This window comes from Mobula hypostoma, chromosome 14 (assembly GCF_963921235.1).
Source record: "Mobula hypostoma chromosome 14, sMobHyp1.1, whole genome shotgun sequence".
Classification (NCBI taxonomy): domain Eukaryota; kingdom Metazoa; phylum Chordata; class Chondrichthyes; order Myliobatiformes; family Myliobatidae; genus Mobula; species Mobula hypostoma.
Window position 1 is genome coordinate 6,989,829 of NC_086110.1, and position 20,973 is coordinate 7,010,801.

A 20,973-nucleotide genomic window follows, 5' to 3' on the forward strand; every position below is an offset into this window, starting at 1 on the left:
CACTGCAACTCATCCCAATGGCTACAAATTTGCCCCATCACCTGCCTGTCTTTCCTGACATCTTTACTGCTCACTATCTTAGATTTATTTCTGTTTTCCCCTTCCTCCGCTCTATCATTCCGGTTCCCATCCCCCTGCCAAATTAGTTTAAACCCTCCCTAACAGCTCTATTAAACTTTCCCGCAAGGATATTGGTCCCCTTCTGGTTCAGGTGTAACCTGTCCTTTTTGAACAGGTCATACTTCCCTCAGAAGAGATCCCAATTATCCAAGAATCTGAAGCCCTGCCCCCTGCACCAGTCTCTCAGCCACGCATTCATCTGCCTGATCCTACTATTCTTGCCCTTGCTAGCACGTGGCACAGGTAGCAATCCCGAGATTACTACCCTGGAGGTCCTGCTTCTCAGCTTCCTTCCTAACTCCCAGAAATCTCTCTTCAGGACCTTCAGATAAAGGGACTGTGACACAAATCCTTAAAGGTATGCTCCAAAACAACCTTAAATAACATGGTAATTGAAAGAAGAGTCTACTTTTATCAGTCAAAGCTCTGACCCAGTCCTAGTTTAGGAACATATCATGCGCACATAGAAAAGGAGAGAATTAATTTCACAAGTAACTTCTGTAACGGGGTCCTGAATTACCCCTATGAACTGTGCTTTTGAAAAGAGAGAGAGAGAGAGTTATTTAACACCAACAGCTTGTTTTTAAGAGAGAGAGAGAGAGAGAGAGTGAGAGAGAGAGGAAGACAGCTTTGGATGATGTTATGGGTTTTCTGCAGCATGTTTACATTTTTACAAGGACACTGGTTTCAGCTTCTGCATTCTTATAGAGAGAGAAGGGAAGAGCTGTTTGATGGACAGCTGGTATTCAGCACGGTGAGATAAATAGAAAGTCAGCTGTTAGACCTACAGACACATGGTTTTGGACACTGAATGAGCTTTGCTGTGCCCACAGAAAAAGTGGGTTTTGGAGGATCGATCAGATGGATCAATCAGTGGCTCTCGCTGTGTGAACAGGTTGTGACCGGTGGGGAGTTATTTGTGTGTCCAACCCTTGCCTGGGTTGATAATTCCACCACAGAAGAACAGTCCCCTTTGTTGTGGTCACAGTCGGTGACTTCTAAAGGATTTCGGAGGACAACGGGAAGATCGACAATGTCAGCTCACCTGAAGACTCAAATCTCTCCCTCCCTCTCTCTCCATCATTACTCAACTCAATACCACAAACTGAACTGAACTTTACCCATCATCATAAGACTATCTATTTACCCCTAGACCTGAAGGAGCTTGATTTTCATATATTTCTACACTTATAATTCATTGCTAACCTGTTTCATTTATCTGCATTTATATTACTGTATTGCGTAGTTACTAATAAATACCATTAGTTAATATCAAAACCAGACTCCAGATGTAGTCTATTGCTGCTGGTTTGTTTCTAAAGCGTTACGGTTCGTATCACTTTTCACCTGGATACACTAAAATCAATTGGGGCACGGTCTGTGAACCCCACTCCTGAATGCACTGACACTTACTGGGTTATGATCCTATGAACCCCCTACTCAAGACACTGACTCCACTGGGATAGGGTCTTGTAAACTTTATAACTCAATGCACTGACACCTACTCGGATAGGGTGCTGTAAACCCTCTACACAAGGCACTAACATCTACTGGTATAGGGTTGTGACCCAGATATGGACCCCTTTCAAGGTCTAACAGCTGGCTTGCTTTTGAAGAGAGACTGCTCTTTGTAAGCTTAGATAACAGGTGATGGGTGGCCTGGTGCAAACTCTATTTAATTCCCTGCACACCCACTGCCTCACTCACCTTCTGTAGGCAGGGCAGTGCATGGAGGCCTGCTGAGGAACTTTCTAACCTCCCTCACCTTGGAAGCTTTTGTCAAGCATCTTTCCCCATCCCAGTGGCCCCACCATTCACGCCATGCTCTCTTCTTACTGCTGCCATCAGGAAGGAGATACAGGAACTTTATGTCTCACACCACCAGGTCCTGGAGCAGTTATTACCCTTCATCCAGCATGGATAACTTCACTCACATCAACTCCAAACTGATTTTCAAAGACTTGACAACTCATGTTCTCAGTATTATTTATTTGTTTGTCTATTCATTTATTTATTTATATTTGCACAGCTTATCTTTTGCTCTTTGGTTGTTTGTCAGTCTTTGTGCATGTGTAGCTTTTCATTGATTCTGTTGTATTTCTTCGTTCTACTGTGAATGCCTGGAGGAAAATAAATCTCAATGTAGTATATAATGACATACATTGTATGTACTTTGATAATGAATTTACTTTTGACTTTGAACTTTGGAACAGAGCACTCATAACAGACTAAATGGCTAAAACTGACTGAGTGCAACCTACAACTTTGACGAACAGTGTACTCTCCATCAGCAGCTGAGGAGTGGTTCGATATCTAGTGTTCCTCCTGGTCAGAGCGAAGCTACTGATGAAATTTCATAGTCAATGGCAGGCACTTGCCGAAAGAACGGAGAGCTCAATAACGTTTTAAAGGAGTGTACAGTTCAGTATTTCACCATCCTGCTGACTCTGTGTTGCTTGGAGATTTCCTTCAACTTCAATTAATGATGTACTAGAGTGATTTAATTCAAGTTGGCAGGATGCTGGGTGTCCAATCTCATATGTTGTAACATTGAGATCGCGGGTTAAAGCTAAACAGATGGGTTCCTTTCTGCCCCTGCTTTCACTGGGCTCCAATCCAGGAGATAAAATTAATGGCCATTGAAATAAATTGCATTCCATTTCCCAGGAATGAGAAAACAGCTGGAAGTGGAGGTTCACATGAAACTTCCAATTAAAATCTGCTTGGTTCAAAACCTGTAACATCTTACACTTCTGATGAAAGCTAGTGCTGGACAGGACAGAGGCGGACCAGATCCGGGACGATAGCGTAGTGGTTAGCATTATGTTCTACAGTGCCAGCTGTAAGATTGGTGTTCAATTCCCGCCACTGTCTGTTGGAGTTTGTACGTTCTTTATGTGACCGTGTGGGTTTCCTCCAGATGCTCTGCTATCCTCCCACATTTCAAAGACGTGTGGGTTAGGGTCAGTAAGTTGTGGGCATGCTATGTTGATGCTGGAAGCATGGCAACACTTGTGGGTTGTTCAGCCCAATCCTCGCTGATGTGAATGCAAACAATGCATTTCACTGTCTGTTTCGATGTACTGTACCCATGACAAATAAAACTAATCTTTTAGCTTTAGGTAGTGCTGCTGTCTTGCAGGCTCGACCCTGACATTTGGAGCTGTCTGTGCAGAGTTTACACTTTCTCTCCGTGTCAGCACTGGATGCTCTGCTTTCCGTGCACATCCACGTGGGTTCACTTTCCACAGTAACTTATCCCAGTGCAGGATGGTGGTTGGAGAATCCGGTTGTATATGGATGTGAAAAGAATAGGCCAGAGGAAATAAGTAGGGGAATGGAATTGATGGGATTGCTCCGAGACCCGTCAGAAACGCAGTGGTCTAAATGACCTCCTGCTATGTTGCAAGAAAATATAATAAGTTATCTGGTGCTGCCAGAGTTGGTAAGTGTTCCCAGGATTTTCCATCTACTTAGAAGTGTGTTCCCTTGGTCTCAGATATGAGGTTAGCGAAAGGTCATGTGCGTGAGATGGGGACAGTCTTTTTCCTAGGGTTGGGGCATCAAAAACGCGAGGACATATCGTAGGCTTAGTGAATCAAAGACATGAAGACATAACCTCAGGGCAAGAGGGGAGGGATTTAATAGAAGGGTGGTTCATATATGAACGAGCTGCCAGAGGAAGGTAAACAAACATTACCTGAAAGAAACATACTTGGACAGGATAGGCTTAGGGGGATATTGGGCAAACACTGGCAAATGGGATTGACTTAGACTGGTGTCCAGAGGCTGTGCCCTCTTGTCCTAGACTCCCCCCCACCCACCATAAGAAACATGCTTTCTACATCAACTCTGTCTTGACCTTTCAACATTGGAAAGGTTTCAATGAAATATCCTCCCCCATCCTTTTAAATTCCAGCAAGTACAGGCCCAGAGCCATCAAACGGTTCTCATATGATAACCCTTTCATTCTCAGCATCATCCTTGTGAACTCCCTCTGGACCCTCTCCAATGCCAGCACATCTCTTCTTAGATAAGGAGCCCAACACTGTTCATGATACTCAAGGTGAGGCCTCAGCTGTGCCTTATAAAGCCTCAGCATCATGTCCCTGCTCTTGTATTGTGGACCTCTTAAAATGAATGATGTCATTGCATTTGCCTTCCTCACCCTACGATCGCCCAGCATCTACTGTGATGAAGTCCTTTGAGAGGTTGTTCACAGCTGGAATTAACTTTTGTCCAGGCAAGAACCTAGACCCACTGCAATTTGCCTACCACCACAATAGGTCTACAGAAGATGCAATCTCACTGGCTCTCCACAAGGCCTTGGACCACCTCGGTAACAGTAACACCTACATCAGGCTGCTGTTTATTGATTACAGCTCAGTGTACAACACCATTATTGAGGTTACTCAATTCTAATCACCAAAATGTGGACCGCTGTACCTTCCCCTGCAACTGGATCCTTGACTTCCTCATCAGGATACCAGAGTCAGTGAGGATCAGAAATAACATCTCCTCCTTGCTGACAATCAACACTGTTGCATCTCAACGATTCTCTACTCTGTCTACACCGATGACTGTGTGGCTAGACACAGTTCAAGTGTCATCTATAAATGTGCTGATGACATAACTGCTATTAGCAGAATCTCAGATGATGAGGAGGCATACGAGAGTGAGACAGATCACTGGTTGAGTGGTGTCATCAAGGGGTCAACAATGGAATGGGTGAACTGGATGTGAACTTCTACGAACAAGATGTTAATGCAATTATGAAAAAGGCATGCCAGGAGTTATATTTCATTAGGAGCTTCAGTGGATTTAGTACGTCACCAAATACTCCAGCAACTTTCTACAGGGGTACTGTGGAGATCACTGTGACTGACTGCATCACTGTCTGGTATGGAGATGCCAAAGCACGAGTGTAAAAGCTTCAGAGGGTTGTATACTCAGTCAGTGCCACCACGGGCACGAGCCTCCACACCAGTGAGGACATCTTCAAAAGGCAATGCCTCAAAAAGGTGGCATCCATTATTGTCCTTCAACACTCAGGACATGCCCTCTTCACATTACTGCAATCAAGGAGGAGATACAAGAGCCTGAAGGCACACACTCAATGCTTTAAAAACAGCTTCCTCCCCTCTGTCGTCAGATCTCCGAAACGTAGATGAACCCACGAACACCATTTGTTCTCTTTCTGCACTACTTATTTTGTTAGATTGCAACATTTTTGAATGTTTATACTGATACTGCAGAACAGCTCATTTCATTACATACGGCAGTGATAATATCCACGTTTCTGATTCTGACTCTGGGCTTTGCAGTGCATCTTATGGAGAATTGATCCTGCCACTGTGGGCTGACAGAGTGGAAGAAATTGGTGGATGTGTAACCCATCAAATGGACCCCTTCACAACAGAAGGTGCTGATCTTTCCTGAACATTGAATAGAATTGGATTGAATTGACTTTATTTCGTACATCCTCCACATACGTGAGGAGTAAAAATCTTTACCTTACGTCTCCATCTAAATGTGCAACGTGCAATCATAGTAATTAATAATAATTTATAATAAATAGAACAGTCAATGTAACGTAGAATACACTCAGATCTGCGTGAGTTAATCAGTCTGATGGTCTGGTGGGAAGAAGCTGTCCCGGAGCTTGTTGGTCCTGGCTTTTATGCTGCGGTACCATTTCCTGGATGGTAGCAGCTGCAATAGATTGTGGTTGGGGTGACTCGGGTCCCCAGTGATCCTACGGGCCCTTTTTACACACCTGTCTTTGTAAATGTCCTGAATCATGTGTGTAAAAAGGGCCCGTAGGATTATTGGGGACCTGAGTCACCCTAGTTGGAGGCAGTTGGAGAGTGTATGCTTACAAGGTAGTAGAAAAGCTTTAAAGGATTAGGAGCTATGCATTCTACAACTGAATATCCTGGCGATAAAATACACCTGTAGAATGTGGCGTTGTTGTGGGTGATCCAGTGGAGAGACGTCAGGAACATTTACTCACTCTTCATGCCACCTATGCCTGATTGCAGTTCTAATCTCAGAACGTCTCCATGGTGCCCAGCTGGCGGCTGGGGAAGGCATGAGAAATCAGAGTTCTTGCTTGGGGTAAATGATCAATTGCAGTAAAGTGAATGGCTTCACTCAGCAGTGCAAGATTCAGTAGAAGAACACAATGTAAACACATCTCTAGTGCTACAGCGGGTACCGCCAGCTTGTCACATTGCAGTCAGAATTACTGCCCACTCCTATGTCAACACGTGCTCACCACTTGCTTCTGACAGGGTCAGGTTAGGATGGGTGTGATCACATTAGATTTTCCTCAATCAAGAAGTCCAGGCCAGGGTTACCAATGCCTCTAGGCTTGGGATATTTCCCTAGCCTGCTGTATGGCAGGGAGAGATGGGCCAAGTTTATGGGGTCTTGGTCTGCAAATAGACCTCAAGCCATCCATTTCGTGGAGATGCTAATCCTTCAGGGCTATCGTGGAAACTCCAGAAATTCAGAATCAGAATCAGGTTTATTATCAGAATCAGAATCCTTTATTATCGCCAAGTATGTGGACACATACAGGGCATTTGATGCCGGTTTCCCTGAGCTCTTGCTGTACAGAATCAAAAAGCAAACGAAACAATAGTGCAAATAATCGTGAACTATATACAATGAGGTATACCTGTGTATGTACAGGTGGACTTGGTTTATAATAGACTAAAATTCAAGTGTTCATAAGACTGATGGCATAAGGAAAGAAACTGTTCTTGTACCTATTTGTCCTGGCATACAGTGATCTAAAGCGCCTACCAGAAGGAAGGCGATGTCCAGGGTGTGATGGGTCTACAATGATGCTGCTTGCTCGCTTCCTGACCCTGGATGTATATAAGTCCTTGACACATCATTGACATCTGTTGTGAAATTTGTTGTTTTATGGCAGCACACAGAACAATACATAAAATATACTATCATTGCAGTAAAAAACTATATATAAAAAAAGAGTAAAAATAGGGAGGTAGTGTTCATAGGCCATTCAGAAATCTGTTAATGGAGAGGAAGAAGCTGTTGCTAAAACATCATGTGTGTGTCTTCGGGCTCCTGAACCTCCTCCCTGGTGGCAGTAATGAGAAGAGGCCACGTCCTGGACAGTGGTAGTCCTTAATGATGGATGCTACCAGCTTGAGGCTCCATATTTTGATGATATTCTCGATGCTGTGGTGGCAAATGTCCACAATGGAGCGGCCTGAGTTTGCAATCCTGTGCATTGATGGTGAAGTATCCAGTTAGAATGCTCTCCATGGTACATCTGTAGAAATTTGCTAGAGTCTTTGGAGACATGCCAAATCTCCTCAAACTCCCAATGAAAAGTAGCTACTGGCATGCGTTCTTTGTAATTGCATCAATATATTGGGCCCAGGATAGATCTTCAAAGATGTTGACACCCAGGAATGTTAAGTTTCTTACCCTCTCCACTAATGATCCGTCGATGAGGACTGGTGCGTGTTCTCTTGACTTTCTCTTCCACAATCAATTTCTTGTTCATACTGATGTTGCTGCAACATCACTCAACCAGCCAATCAACCACACTCCTGTACGCCTTCTCATCACCATCTGAGATTCTGCCAACAACAGTTGTGCCATTGCTGAATTTACGGATGCCATTTGAACTGTGCCTAGTCACACAGTCAAGGATGTACAGACAGCAGAGCAGTCAGTTAAGCACGCATCCTTGAGGTGTGCTTTTCTGGACGCAGCTGCAATGAGCAGTCACCAGGCCTTTAGACAAACGTGTTCATCACATCTGCCTTGGACAATTTCCCTTACTCCCTATAAAATTATTGAAGATGAAAAAACAGTTATTTAGGAGGGGAGGGGAGAGAAGATAGGTTTTCCCAAGCACAGGGAAAAGTTTCTGTCACAATTTAGGAAAGAAGTGCAAAATGGCCCCGTGCTGGTCTGTGGCTGGACCAACCTCACGTAAACTTTTTTTCCCTAACAGCTGTTTTCACACCTCCAATAATTTTATAGGGAAGATCTACCTCTACAACTCACACAGTCAACTGCAGAGATTTTCCTTTAAGTTCACATTTCCTATTTATCTCAAACACCACTGTGCATAATGGGTTAAATATTAGTTTATTTTAAAGCAGCTAAGTAAGAAAAAGCTGACTTTTCCCTATTTTGCTATGCACTATTAATTTTGTATAATTGCATTTCATAATAGACTTCTCTAAAAAAAAACACAAGCATGAAAGCGAACATCTAATGAACGCACCATCTGCTTTCTCTGCAAGTGCACAGGAGCTTCTAATTAAACCTCTTAAATTCCCATTTCAATTATGCAGCCTGAGTAAATCTGAAGCGCCATGGGTTTGGCACCATGGTACTGATTGAACAAGGAAGGAAGCAGACACTTACGATGTTAATGGTTCTGTGTAGTTTTGGGTTGGATCATCAGATGGGGTGCGCAGTTTAAGAACAAGGCTCTGAATTAATTTCTCTTCTGAGGAGTGGGCGGCTCATTGCAGGGCTCGGGTCTGTTCTTTCAACAATATCTAGAAGGCTGAGAGCTGATCTTATTAGAACATATAAGACTGGCAGGATTTTTAGCAGCGGAGAGGAAGAGAGGGATACTGGGGTCCACCTCCATAGATCCCTCAAGGTTGTTGGGGTTGATTAGAAGGCGAATGGTGTGTTAGTTGTGAGCTGGGGGATTGAGTTCAAGCGCCGTGAGGTAATGTTGCAGCTCTATAAGACTGGTTATTGTGTATAGCTTTGGTCACCCCATTATAGGAAGAATATGGAAGCTTTAAGAGAAGGTGCATCAGAGACTTATCAGGATGCTGCCTGGATTAGAGGACCTGCCTTACGAGGATGGGTTGAGTGAGCTAGGGGTTTTCTCTTTGGAGCAAAGGAGGATGAGACATGACTTGATGGAGGTGCACAAAATGATAAGCAGCACGGATAGAGTGGACAGCTGGCACCTTTTTCCAGGGTGCTAATAGCTAATATCAGATGACATCGTTCTAAGGTGAGTGGCGGAAAGTTAAAGGGAGATGTCAAAGGTAAGTTTTTTACACAGAGTGGGGTAAGTACCTGGAATGCATTTCTGGGGCTGGTGGTAGCGGATGATGCAATAGACTCTTAAATAAACACGTGGATATAAGAAAAATGGAGGTTTATGTGCTGTGTAGGAGGGAAGGGCTTTACTAATCATGGAGTAGGTTAAAAGGTTGGTGCAACAATGTGGACCAGAGGGCTTATACTAGTCTATGTTCTATTTGGCATCATGAAAGGGTAGATGCCAAGATGTTTCCACTATTCGGAGATCACAAACATACTAAGAGGCTGGTCAATTAGAATGCAGGCTCAGAGGAATTTCTTCTCAAAGAGTGTGGTGAATCTCAGGAATTATCTGTCCCCAAGACCTGTAAAGGTTAGGTCACTGGAAGTCTTTGAAGTGGAAGTAGACATGTCTTTGAAAGACTGTGGAGGGGTTTGAAGGTTATGGGGGACTGACGGAGAGGATAAACTGAGGCCTCTATAGATCAGCTGTGATCATATTGAATAGAGGGATCAAGTTGCCTACTCCTGTTCGTATTTTCTGGTAATGCATTCAGGATGTTGTAGAATTTGATACAGTTATGAGGGGCATTGATAAGGGGAATTGTCACAGTCATTTTTCCCAAGGGAGGAGAGTTTAAAACTCAAAGTAAGAGAATTACAATGTGAGGGGAAAGACTGAAAAGGGAATGAAGGGCACCATCTTCACACAGAGGATACATGGAATGAGCTGTCAGAGAGAGTGGTTGAGGCTGGTACAATAATACTTAAAAGACAAGCTATATGGATAGGAAAGGTTTACAGAGACGTGCTGAACTCAGGTAAATGTGATGAGCATGGATGGGCACTTTGGCTGGCATGGAAAAGTTGGGCTGAAAGGCCTTTATCCCTGCTGCATAAATCTTACTTTATGACTCTATTGGCACACATTAAATCCCACCAACCCCACTGTCTTATGTATGCAGTTTGTTCACAAACCAAGCCTCAGTCTGACTCCTTCATTGGAGGAAGGGAATTGGCGGAGGGAAGAAACTCGTAGCTCTTCAACTTAGAAGTAGGGGAAAGCCACAGCAGGGGCAAAGGACCTTGGGAAAAGTGGGGGGAACTCACATGACCTCTCACCACCAATCAGAATCCATCATCAATCACATGATATGTCCACCCCTGCATTACATAGCCATTGGAAAAGGGAGGCTGCAACAAATTCTTGACCAGTAAACGACCTTTGAATACTTTCTTAACAATTTAGTCTTGCCTATGTATGAATTGGGAACAGGAATAAGCAACATGGCCTCTCAAGGCTAACCCACTATTCAATGAAATCATGGCTGATCTCACTGCATCTCAACTCCGCATTCCCGGATATACAGTGAATCATGCATCTCCACCCAAAAGAGATGTGCAGGTGGGATCATTGAATATATACAAGGTGGAGCTTGACAGATATTTAGGTCATTGAGGTGTCAAGGGGTCTGGGTAGAGAGCGGGAATTTACAACAATGCCATGATCTTACTGGTTCTCGGGGCTCACAAGCCTACTTCTGCCACTGATGTTTTTGTGTATGCTGGTAACTATTCGTCATCTTGCTAATCCAGCACCTACCTACCTTGTCCTTACAACACACATCAAAGTTGCTGGTGAATGCAGCAGGCCAGGCAGCATCTCTAGGAAGAGATACAGTCAACGTTTCAGGCCGAGACCCTTCGTCAGGACGAACTGAAAGAAGAGCTAGTAAGAGATTCGAAAGTGAGAGGGGGAGGGGGAGATCCAAAATGATAGGAGAAGACAGGAGGGGGAGGGATGGATCCAAGAGCTGGACAGTTGATTGGCAAAAGGGATATGAGAGGATAGTCTGTGTCAAAATGTGGTCGAAAAGTTGAAGAGCCGAAGAAATTACAGATGGGGAGCAGTGAGAGATGGTTTCACTGAACACCCGTCGAAGAGAAGATTTAAACTTCTTCAGTGTAAGCATCACCGGAAGAGGCTTCGCAGTAGTGAATTTAAAAATGGAAACATGAGGAAATCTGAAGATGCTGCCTGGCCTGCTGTGTTCATCAGCAACTTTGGTGTGTGTTGCTTGAATTTCCAGCATCTGCAGATTTCCTCTTGTTTACCTTGTCCTTAAGCACATTCAAAAACTCTACCCAACATGGGTATGGAGATCACTCTGCCCAACATGGCAAGAAACTGCAAGCAGTTGTGGACACAACTCAGTCCATCATGCAAATCTTCCTGGACTTTGTCTACACTTCCTGCTGCCGTGTGACAGCAGCCAACATAACCAAAGACCCCTCCCACCCTGAATACTCTTTCTTCTCCTCTCTCCCATCAGGCAGAAGATACTAAAGCACATACCACCAGGCTCAAGGATAGCTTCTACCTATTGTTATAAGACTATTAAATGGTTCCCTGGTGCAGTAAGTTGGACTCTTGACCTTACAATCTAAAACCTTGCACCTTATTGTTTCTCTGCACCACACTTTCTCTGTAGCTGCTACACTTTATTCTGCATTGTTACTGTTTTGCTTTGTTGCACTTCAATGCACTGTAATAATTTAATCTGTATGAACAGTATGTAAGGCAAAAGCTTTTCACTGTATCTTGCTATATGTGACAATAATAAACCAATTCCAAAGTCAGTGGTACAGCCTCCACTGCACTATTGTATTCAATTCTGATTACCTCTGGAGCAAGGAACCTGTATACACTGCCCACTGTCTTGGAAATCAGACAGCATAATCAAAGATCCCTCTCAATGGGAAGAATATTTGAAAACATGCAGCACCAGGCTTAAGTTCAGCTTCTATCCTGTTTTAAGAGTCTTAACAGACATAGAACATAGAACATAGAATAGTACAGCACAGTACAGGCCCTTCAGCCCACAATGTTGTGCCGACCCTCAAACCCTGCCTCCCATATAAGCCCCCACCTTAAATTCCTCCATATACCTGTCTAGTAGTCTCTTAAACTTCACTAGTGTATCTGCCTCCACCACTGACTCAGGCAGTGCATTCCACACACCAACCACTCTCTGAGTAAAAAACCTTCCTCTAATATCTCCCTTGAACTTCCCACCCCTTACCTTAAAGCCATGTCCTCTTGTATTGAGCAGTGGTGCCCTGGGAAAGAGGTGCTGGCTATCCACTCTATCTATTCCTCTTATTATCTTGTACACCTCTATCATGTCTCCCCTCATCCTCCTTCTCTCCAAAGAGTAAAGCCCTAGCTCCCTTAATCTCTGATCATAATGCATACTTTCTAAACCAGGCAGCATCCTGGTAAATCTCCTCTGTACCCTTTCCAATGCTTCCACATCCTTCCTATAGTGAGGTGACCAGAACTGGACACAGTACTCCAAGTGTGGCCTAACTAGAGTTTTATAGAGCTGCATCATTACATCGCGACTCTTAAACTCTATCCCTCGACCTATGAAAGCTAACACCCCATAAGCTTTCTTAACTACCCTATCCACCTGTGAGGCAACTTTCAGGGATCTGTGGACATGTACCCCGAGATCCCTCTGTTCCTCCACACTACCAAGTATCCTGCCATTTACTTTGTACTCTGCCTTGGAGTTTGTCCTTACAAAGTGTACCACCTCACACTTCTCTGGGTTGAACTCCATCTGCCACTTCTCAGCCCACTCCTGCATCCTATCAATGTCTCTCTGCAATCTTTGACAATCCTCTACACTATCTACAACACCACCAACCTTTGTGTCGTCTGCAAACTTGCCTACCCCCACATCCAGGTTGTTAATAAAAATCACGAAAAGTAGAGGTCCCAGAACAGATCCTTGTGGGACACCACTAGTCACAATCTTCCAATCTGAATGTACTCCCTCCACCACCACCCTCTGCCTTCTGCAGGCAAGCCAATTCTGAATCCACCTGGCCAAACTTCCCTGGATCCCATGCCTTCTAACTTTCTGAATAAGCCTACTGTGTGGAACCTTGTCAAATGCCTTACTAAAATCCATATAGGTCACATCTACTGCACTACCCTCATCTATATGCCTGGTCACCTCCTCCAAGAACTCTATCAGTCTTGTTAGATACGATCTGCCCTTCACAAAGCCATGCTGACTGCCCCTGATGAGACCATGATTCTCCAAATGCCTATAGATCCTATCTCTAAGAATCTTTTCCAACAGCTTTCCCACCACAGACGTAAGGCTCACTGGTCTATAATTACCCCGACTATCCCTACTACCTTTTTTGAACAAGGGGACAACATTCGCCCCCCTCCAATCCCGTGGACAATGAGGACATAAAGATCCTGGCCAGAGGCTCAACAATCTCTTCCCTCACCTCGTGGAGCAGCCTGGGGAATATTCCGTCAGGCCCCGGGGACTTATCTGACCTAATGTATTTTAACAACTCCAACACCTCCTCTCCCTTAATAGCAACATGCTCCAGAACATCAACCTCACTCATATTGTCCTCACCATCATCAAGTTTCCTCTCACTGGTGAATACTGAAGAGAAGTACTCATTGAGGACCTCACTCACTTCCACAGCCTCCAGCCACATCTTCCCACCTTTATCTCTAATCGGTCCTACCTTCACTCCTGTCATCTTTTTTTTCTTCACATAATCGAAGAAAGCCTTGGGGTTTTCCTTTACCCTACTCCCCAAGGCCTTCTCATGCCCCCTTCTTGCTCTTCTCAGCCCCTTCTTAAGCTCCTTTCTTGCTTCCCTATATTCCTCAATAGACCCATCTGATCCTTGCTTCCTAAACCTCATGTATGTTGCCTTCTTCCACCTGACTAGATTTTCCACCTCACTTGTCACCCATGGTTCCTTCACCCTACCATTCTTTATCTTCCTCACCGGGACAAATTTATCCCTAACATCCCGCAAGAGATCTCTAAACATCGACCACATGTCCATAGTACATTTCCCTGCAAAAACATCATCCCAATTCACACCCGCAAGTTCTAGCCTTATAGCCTCATAATTTGCCTTTCCCCAATTAAAAATTTTCCTGTCCTCTCTGATTCTATCCTTTTCCCTGATAATGCTAAAGGCCAGGGAGCGGTGGTCACTGCCCCCAGATGCTCACCCACTGAGAGATCTGTGACCTGACCCGGTTCATTACTTAGTACTAGATCTAGAATGGCATTCCCCCTGGTCGGCCTGTCCACATACTGTGACAGGAATCCATCCTGGACACACTTAACAAACTCTGCCCCATCTAAACCCTTGGAACTAATCAGGTGCCAATCAATATTAGGGAAGTTAAAGTCACCCATGATAACAACCCTGTTATTTTTGCACCTTTCTAAAATCTGCCTACCAATCTGTTCCTCTGTATCTCTGCTGCTAACAGGGGGCCTATAGAATACCCCCAACAGAGTAACTGCTCCCTTCCTGTTCCTGACTTCCACCCATACTGACTCAAAAGAGGATCCTGCTACATTACCCACCCTTTCTGTAGCAGTAATAGTATCCCTGACTAGTAATGCCACCCCTCCTCCCCTTTTTCCACCCTCTCTATCCCTTTTAAAGCACTTCCATATGGTAAAGAGGGACTCCTGATCTCATGATCTACCATGTCAAGGCCCTTGCATCTTTCTGTGGACCTGAACTGCACTTTCTCTCCAACAGTATATACAGTATTCTATTATTGCTTTCCCTTTGTACTACATCTACGCACTTTTTGAAATTATCTGCACGGATGTCATGCAAAACAAAGTTTTTCACTGTTCAATTCATGTGACACTGATAAATCAATTATCAATTACGTCTGAGAGAAAAGAAGCATCACCCCATAGGTGTCTTAAATGGACAACACCTTCTTTCTTGGACAGCGAACCCTAGTTTTCTCTCACAATAAGGATAATCTTGTTTAAAAGATTCTGTAAACATTTTAACTTGATTTTCTCTCTTTCCCAGTTCTGAAGAAGGGTTTCAGGCATGAAAGGTTCATTCTGTTTCTCCTCTCACTGAAGTGGCCTGACTTGCTGAGTGTTACTGCATTTCTTTGTTTATTGATTCATGCTCCATGACCCAGCCAGTTCCCAAAAGGTGGTCAGCTCCAGAATCTTGCTGCTACATTGACAACCAATGAATGAGAGGAGTCACTTAATCAGAAACCGAAGTAGGTCTCCTTCTGAAGAAGTGTCTCTGCCAGAAATGCTGACTGTTTATTCCACCCCATAGATGCTGCCTGGCCTGCCGAGTTCCTCCAGCATTTTGTGTGTGTTAGCTAGAATAGCAGCTCATCAACCAACTGGCAGAAGTTAATCAAACCAACTAACAGGAGCTAGTCAATCAGCCAAAAGAAGCTCTCAAATTACTGACACAAGTTCACAAATAAATACCAGGAGCTCATCAACAAACCAATCGGAGTTTTCCAACTTACTGACAGGAATTCATCAACTAACCAATAGGAGCTTACTAATTAACTGACAGGAATATGTCAACTAACCAATAGCAGCTCATCAGCCAACTGACAGGAGCTAATCACCCATTGGAAAGAAACTCTCAAATTACTGACAAATGTTCTTCAAGCAGACAATAGCGGCTCATCAAATAACCAATAGGAACTCACTAAGTATCCGACAGGAATTCATCAACTAACCAATAGGTCAACTAACTGACAGGAACTCATCAATTAACAGTTGACCAACCAACTGACAGGAGCTAATCAACCAAGTAACAGAAGATTTCAAATCAACTGACAGGAGTTCATCATTTAATACTATCATCCTCTCAGAACTAATTAGTGAACTCCAAGACCTCGGCTTCAATATCTCCTTGTGCAATTGGATCCTGGGTTTCCTCACTTGTAGACCCTAGTCAGTCTGGATTGGAAACAACATCTTCTTCACAATCTCCATCAGCACAGGTGCACACAAAGCTGTGTGCTTAGCCCCCTGCTCTACTCACTTTACACTTATGACTGTGAGGTGAATCAAAGGTAGTGATTAATCCGCATACAGGAGGGAGATTGAAAATTTGGCTGAGTGGTGTAATAATAACAACCTCTCACTCAATATCAGCAAAACCAAGGAACTGATTGTAGACTTCAGGAGCGGGAAACCAGAGGTCCATGAGCCAGTTCTCATCGGAGGATCAGAGGTGGAGTAGGGTCTGCAACTTTAAATTCCTCAGTGTTATCATTTCACAGGACTTGTCCTGGACCCTGCAAGGAAGTGCAACTGCAAAGAAAGGCAGCAGCTCTGCTTCCCGAGGTGTCTGCGAAGATTTGGCATGATATCTAGAACTATGAGAAACTTCTATAGATGTGTAGTGGAGAGTGTATTGACTGGCTGCATCATGGCCTGGTACGAAAACACCAATGCCTTTGAATGGAAAATCCTACAAAATGTAGTAGTTTCTGCCCAGTACATCACAGGTAAAGTCCTCCCCACCATTCAGCACATCTACATGAAACGTTGTTGTAGGAAAGCAGAATCCATCATCATATATCTGTGCCTAGGATTTTTCACAGTAGTGTAGCTATAAGGTGCGAGGAAGGAGATTTAAAGAGGATCTGAAGGTTAAGCTCTTTTTTACACACAGAGTGGCTGATATATGGAACACGACTTGCTGCCGGAGGAGGTGGTGGAATCAGATACAATTACTACGTTTTGGATAGAGCCAATTTGATGGACAGTTAAGTAGGCCAAGAATAGAAGGACACATACCTAATGTGAGCAAATGGCATTAGCGTAGATGGGCAAAAAGCGAAGTATGGACACCATGAGCTGAAGGGGCCTGTTTCTCTGCTGTGACTTTATCCCCATCTCCTGCTACCTTCTCTCCCCATCAGTTCTCTCCATCTCCCTCAGCTGTTACAGTCTTGGACAATCCCTTCAGTCTGAGCCTTGCATCACATTCACACCATGCTTGGTAACTCCACCTCCGTGGTTTCACACAGGAAGCGTTCTAGCCGATTTCTTACATTTGGTGCCAGACATTGGAGTGGGAGCAGTCATTGCCCGTGGGCCGCTCTTGGCAGGGAAGTTGCTTTTGCTTCTGCGGGGTACGGGAACCATGACGCGCTGGCGTTTGACTGTAGGCACTGCCCGACTTGGTGGGGGGACTCTGTGGTAGTCATACATCCTGCAAAAGGAAAACAAGAATTGAGTCAAAGGAACAAGGACAAGAGCAGAGCTTCTCATCACAGAACAAAACAGCACATCTGGTCTCAACTCCTCTTCTGTGCCAGTCCTCCATAACCCTCAGTTCCTTAATCTTTTAAATAATTATCCATTCTACCTTACACACAGGATAGCTAATGACCTGACCTCTGGCATACTCAGGGGCAGAGAGTTCCAGAGATTCACCACCCTCTAAGACAGGGGTTCCCAACCTTTATCATGCCATGGGCCCCTACCATTAATGGAGGTGTCCGTGGACCCCAGGTTGGGAAGCCCTGCTCGAAGAACAGAAATTTCTACAGACTACAAGGTTAAATAACTGCCCCCTAACTTTGCATCTATGTCCCTTCTCTATGAAACAAGGGGACACAATCATTTGGCAGCAACCCAATATACAAAAGTGTGCAGACACGGTCAAGAAGTTCAGCTGTTGTTCATGGAAGCATCTCAACATCTACCCTACCAATCCCCTTAGGGTTTTATATGTTTGAATAAAGTCACCCCCATATTTTTAAATTCCAGGGAAAACAGACCCAGACTGTCCATCCTCTCTGAATAGGATGGCACTCTCATCCCTTGAATTAGCCTGCTGAATCCCCTTTGGCGTGCCTCCAGTGCTACTATATCCTTTGTAAAGTAAAGTGACCAAAACTATGCAAAGGATTCCGGGTGTGATCTCGCGAACAATCGTAACAAAACCTCCTTATTCTTAAACCTTGATTAAAGGCTAGAATGTCATTTGTCTTCTTAACAACTTGTTAGAACTGTGTGCTAACTCTTTGCCATTCATACCTAGATCCACCTGAACTTCACTTTCCAGCATCTCTCTCTATTTAGATAAGATTCTGCTCTTCTGTTCCTCTTAACAATGTGCTTGACCTCCCGCTTCCCACATTAGTTTTGCTGAGTATGGGGAGGTTTCGCTCGATCACTCAATCTATCTATGTCCCGTTGCAGAATCACAACATATCCTTCCACCCAATTTCAAACCACTGGCAAACTTGAAAACTTCACATTTTCTTCCCTACTTCAGTCATTCATAGTCAATGATCAAGGACCAAGAACCCATCTCTGTGATACTTCAGCTGTATCCTTTCAACCCAAAAAGGACCCACTTATTCCAGATTTCTATGTTTCCGTCCATGCTAGCACACTTCCTGCAGTACGTTGGGGTTAATGGTGGCAATGCAGGTGGTCAGGATGCTCTGCATCACATATCGACGGAAATTTTTAGGAGTCTTGGTGATATACCAAATCTCCTTAAACTCCTAGGAGAGTTTTTTGTTGGAGATGTTGGATACAGTGTTAGAGCATTGGCAAAGGCCACCAGTGAAAGCAGTGGAAATTTGCTGCACCCCATTTTTATTTTGCAACCCACCCTTTAACCAGAAGCATTACTTTTTATTTTCCTGTTAGCAATTCAAACTCCTTATCACTGGCTATACTGTAATAACTTGGTCATGTTGACATTTTCAAAGTGGAGCCAAGGCGGTGCTTGTGGTGAAATATTCATCAAGGAGGTGTTGGAAGGGTTAATATAATCCTCACTCCATTTCAGAACAGTGACTGCCTTGCAATACAGGTTTGATCCTAACCTCAGGTGTTGCCCGCACGGAGCTTGCGTACTCCCCTTGACATCGTCTGGCTGTTCCAGTTTCATCCCACGTGTCAAACAAAGACCTACAAGTTGGAAGTTTAATTGGCTGCTGCAAATTTCCCCTGGTGCAGGTGAGAGCAAAAATATTGTTGGAGTTTCAGGGAGGATTAGTGTAAAAAATGGAGCTTACAGTTAAGAATCAGATTTATTATCACTGATAGGTGGTGTGAAACTTGTTGTCTTATTGCAGCAAATGCAATAATTAAAACATACTATAAATTACAAAAAGAAATACGCACTCACTGGTCACTTTATTAGGTACCCCAGTACTCCTTACTGAGTGTATGCCCATGGCCTTCTGCTGCTGTAACCCATCCACGTCAAGGTTTGACGTCTTGTGCATTCAGAGATGCTCTTCTGCACACCACTGTTGCCGTCCTGTCAGCTCGAGTAAGTCTGCCCATTCTCCTCTGAACTCTCTTATTTACAAGGCATTTTGCCCACTGAACTGCTGATCACTGGATTTTTTTTGCATCATTTCTATAAACTCTAGAGACTGTAGTGCATAAAAACCCCAGGAGATCAGCATTGTCAGAGATACTCAAATCACCCTGTCTGACACCAGCAATTATTCCATGGTCAAACCTCTTAGATCACATGTCTTCCTCATTCTGATGTTTAGTTTGGACAACAACTGAACTGCTTGACCATGTCTGCATACTTTTATACATTGAGTTGCTGCTACGTGATTGGCTGATAACACATCTGCATTATCAAGCAGGCATACAGCTGTAGCTAATAAAGCGGCCACTGAGTGCATATATAAAAAAATTAATTGCAGTGCAAAAGACAGCAAAAATAGTGAGGTAATGTTCGTGGGTTTATGGAGCATTCAGAGATCTTATTGCAGAAGGGAAGAAACTGTTGCTAAAACGCTGAGTGTGTGTTATCAGGCTCCTGCACCTCCTTCCTGACGGTAGCAGTCAGAAAAGGCATGTCCTGCATGGTGGGGATCCGTAATAATGGATGCTGTCTTCTTTGAGTCCTCACTTTTTAAAGTACAGACTTGGTGGACTGAAGAGACCACTTCCACGCTGTAAGACCCTGTGAGTTTGTGGTTGTTTCTTACAGCTGGTGTTTTTCTCATCACACGTCTAATTGGTTTTTGCCAAGATGATAAAGTGTGACCAGAAAGTCAAGGATGAGAATGGCCTACAGTGTGCTGCTCATATGTCCCACAACTCCTGAGACCGAGGTTCAATCCTGACCTTGGGTACTGACTGTGTGGAGTTTGCCTGTCCTCCATATCATCCTGTGAGTGCTCTGGTTTCCTCCCACACCTCAGTGACATTCCAGTGCAGTAACTGGCTGCTCATAGTTACACTGGGTGACTAAAGAATCGAATGGGTGTTGATGGGCATACACAAACGCAAATAATTTCAGGGATAGAGAGAAACAAGGAGAGGGGAAATAGGATTGAAGGTATTTCTTTTCTGCAAGCCAGCATAGATACGATGGGCTGATTGGCCACCTTATGTGTAAACGTGAACCATATTGGGTCAAGTGTCAGAATACGGTAAGTGCACATGCAGCCAATCGATCGTGTAATAAGTCGATTGAGCCTCCTCCACGGGCCTCAGAGTGCGGATGCTTTCGTCTCAAGAGGCCCGGTTCATCGCTCCAACACTGTAAGTTGTACAGTGTGTTTCATTACTAACATGATTCAGTAAAAAGTTTAATCATACTATTGATCGAAACAAGAATGGCCTCCTACACCAAGCACCTAATCCATTTTGGGCCACAGCAATGGCAAAATGGACGGCTGCAACCTGGCTGCAATGGAGGAAAACCTTGATGGACTACTTCAAACTCCCACCACTTTTACCAGCAGCGGAGGCAGCACAAAACTCCAGCTGCTTCGCATGCACTTTGGCAAACTTGGGCAGAAGTGCCCTGCACCTCCAGAATGAATCTGATCTGACAGATGCATTTGAGGCTTTGGACAACATTTAGGTAACACACTTAGTGGCACACTTCAGGTTCTCACAGCTGCTGCATACCCCCAAGAGAACGTAGATGATT

General features: G+C 44.1%; 1 protein-coding gene across 2 annotated transcripts in view; it reads right to left on the reverse strand.

Annotated features, from left to right (window-relative positions):
- The window catches only part of LOC134356075 (RNA-binding Raly-like protein), a 1,565,186-nt gene that overhangs the window by 124,106 nt on the left and 1,420,107 nt on the right, over positions 1–20,973 (reverse strand). For both annotated transcript variants that reach the window (XM_063066635.1, XM_063066636.1), the window contains exon 7: positions 17,096–17,256. In XM_063066635.1, the coding sequence (XP_062922705.1) occupies positions 17,096–17,256 (161 nt within the window). The remainder of the gene's footprint in view (positions 1–17,095; positions 17,257–20,973) is intronic.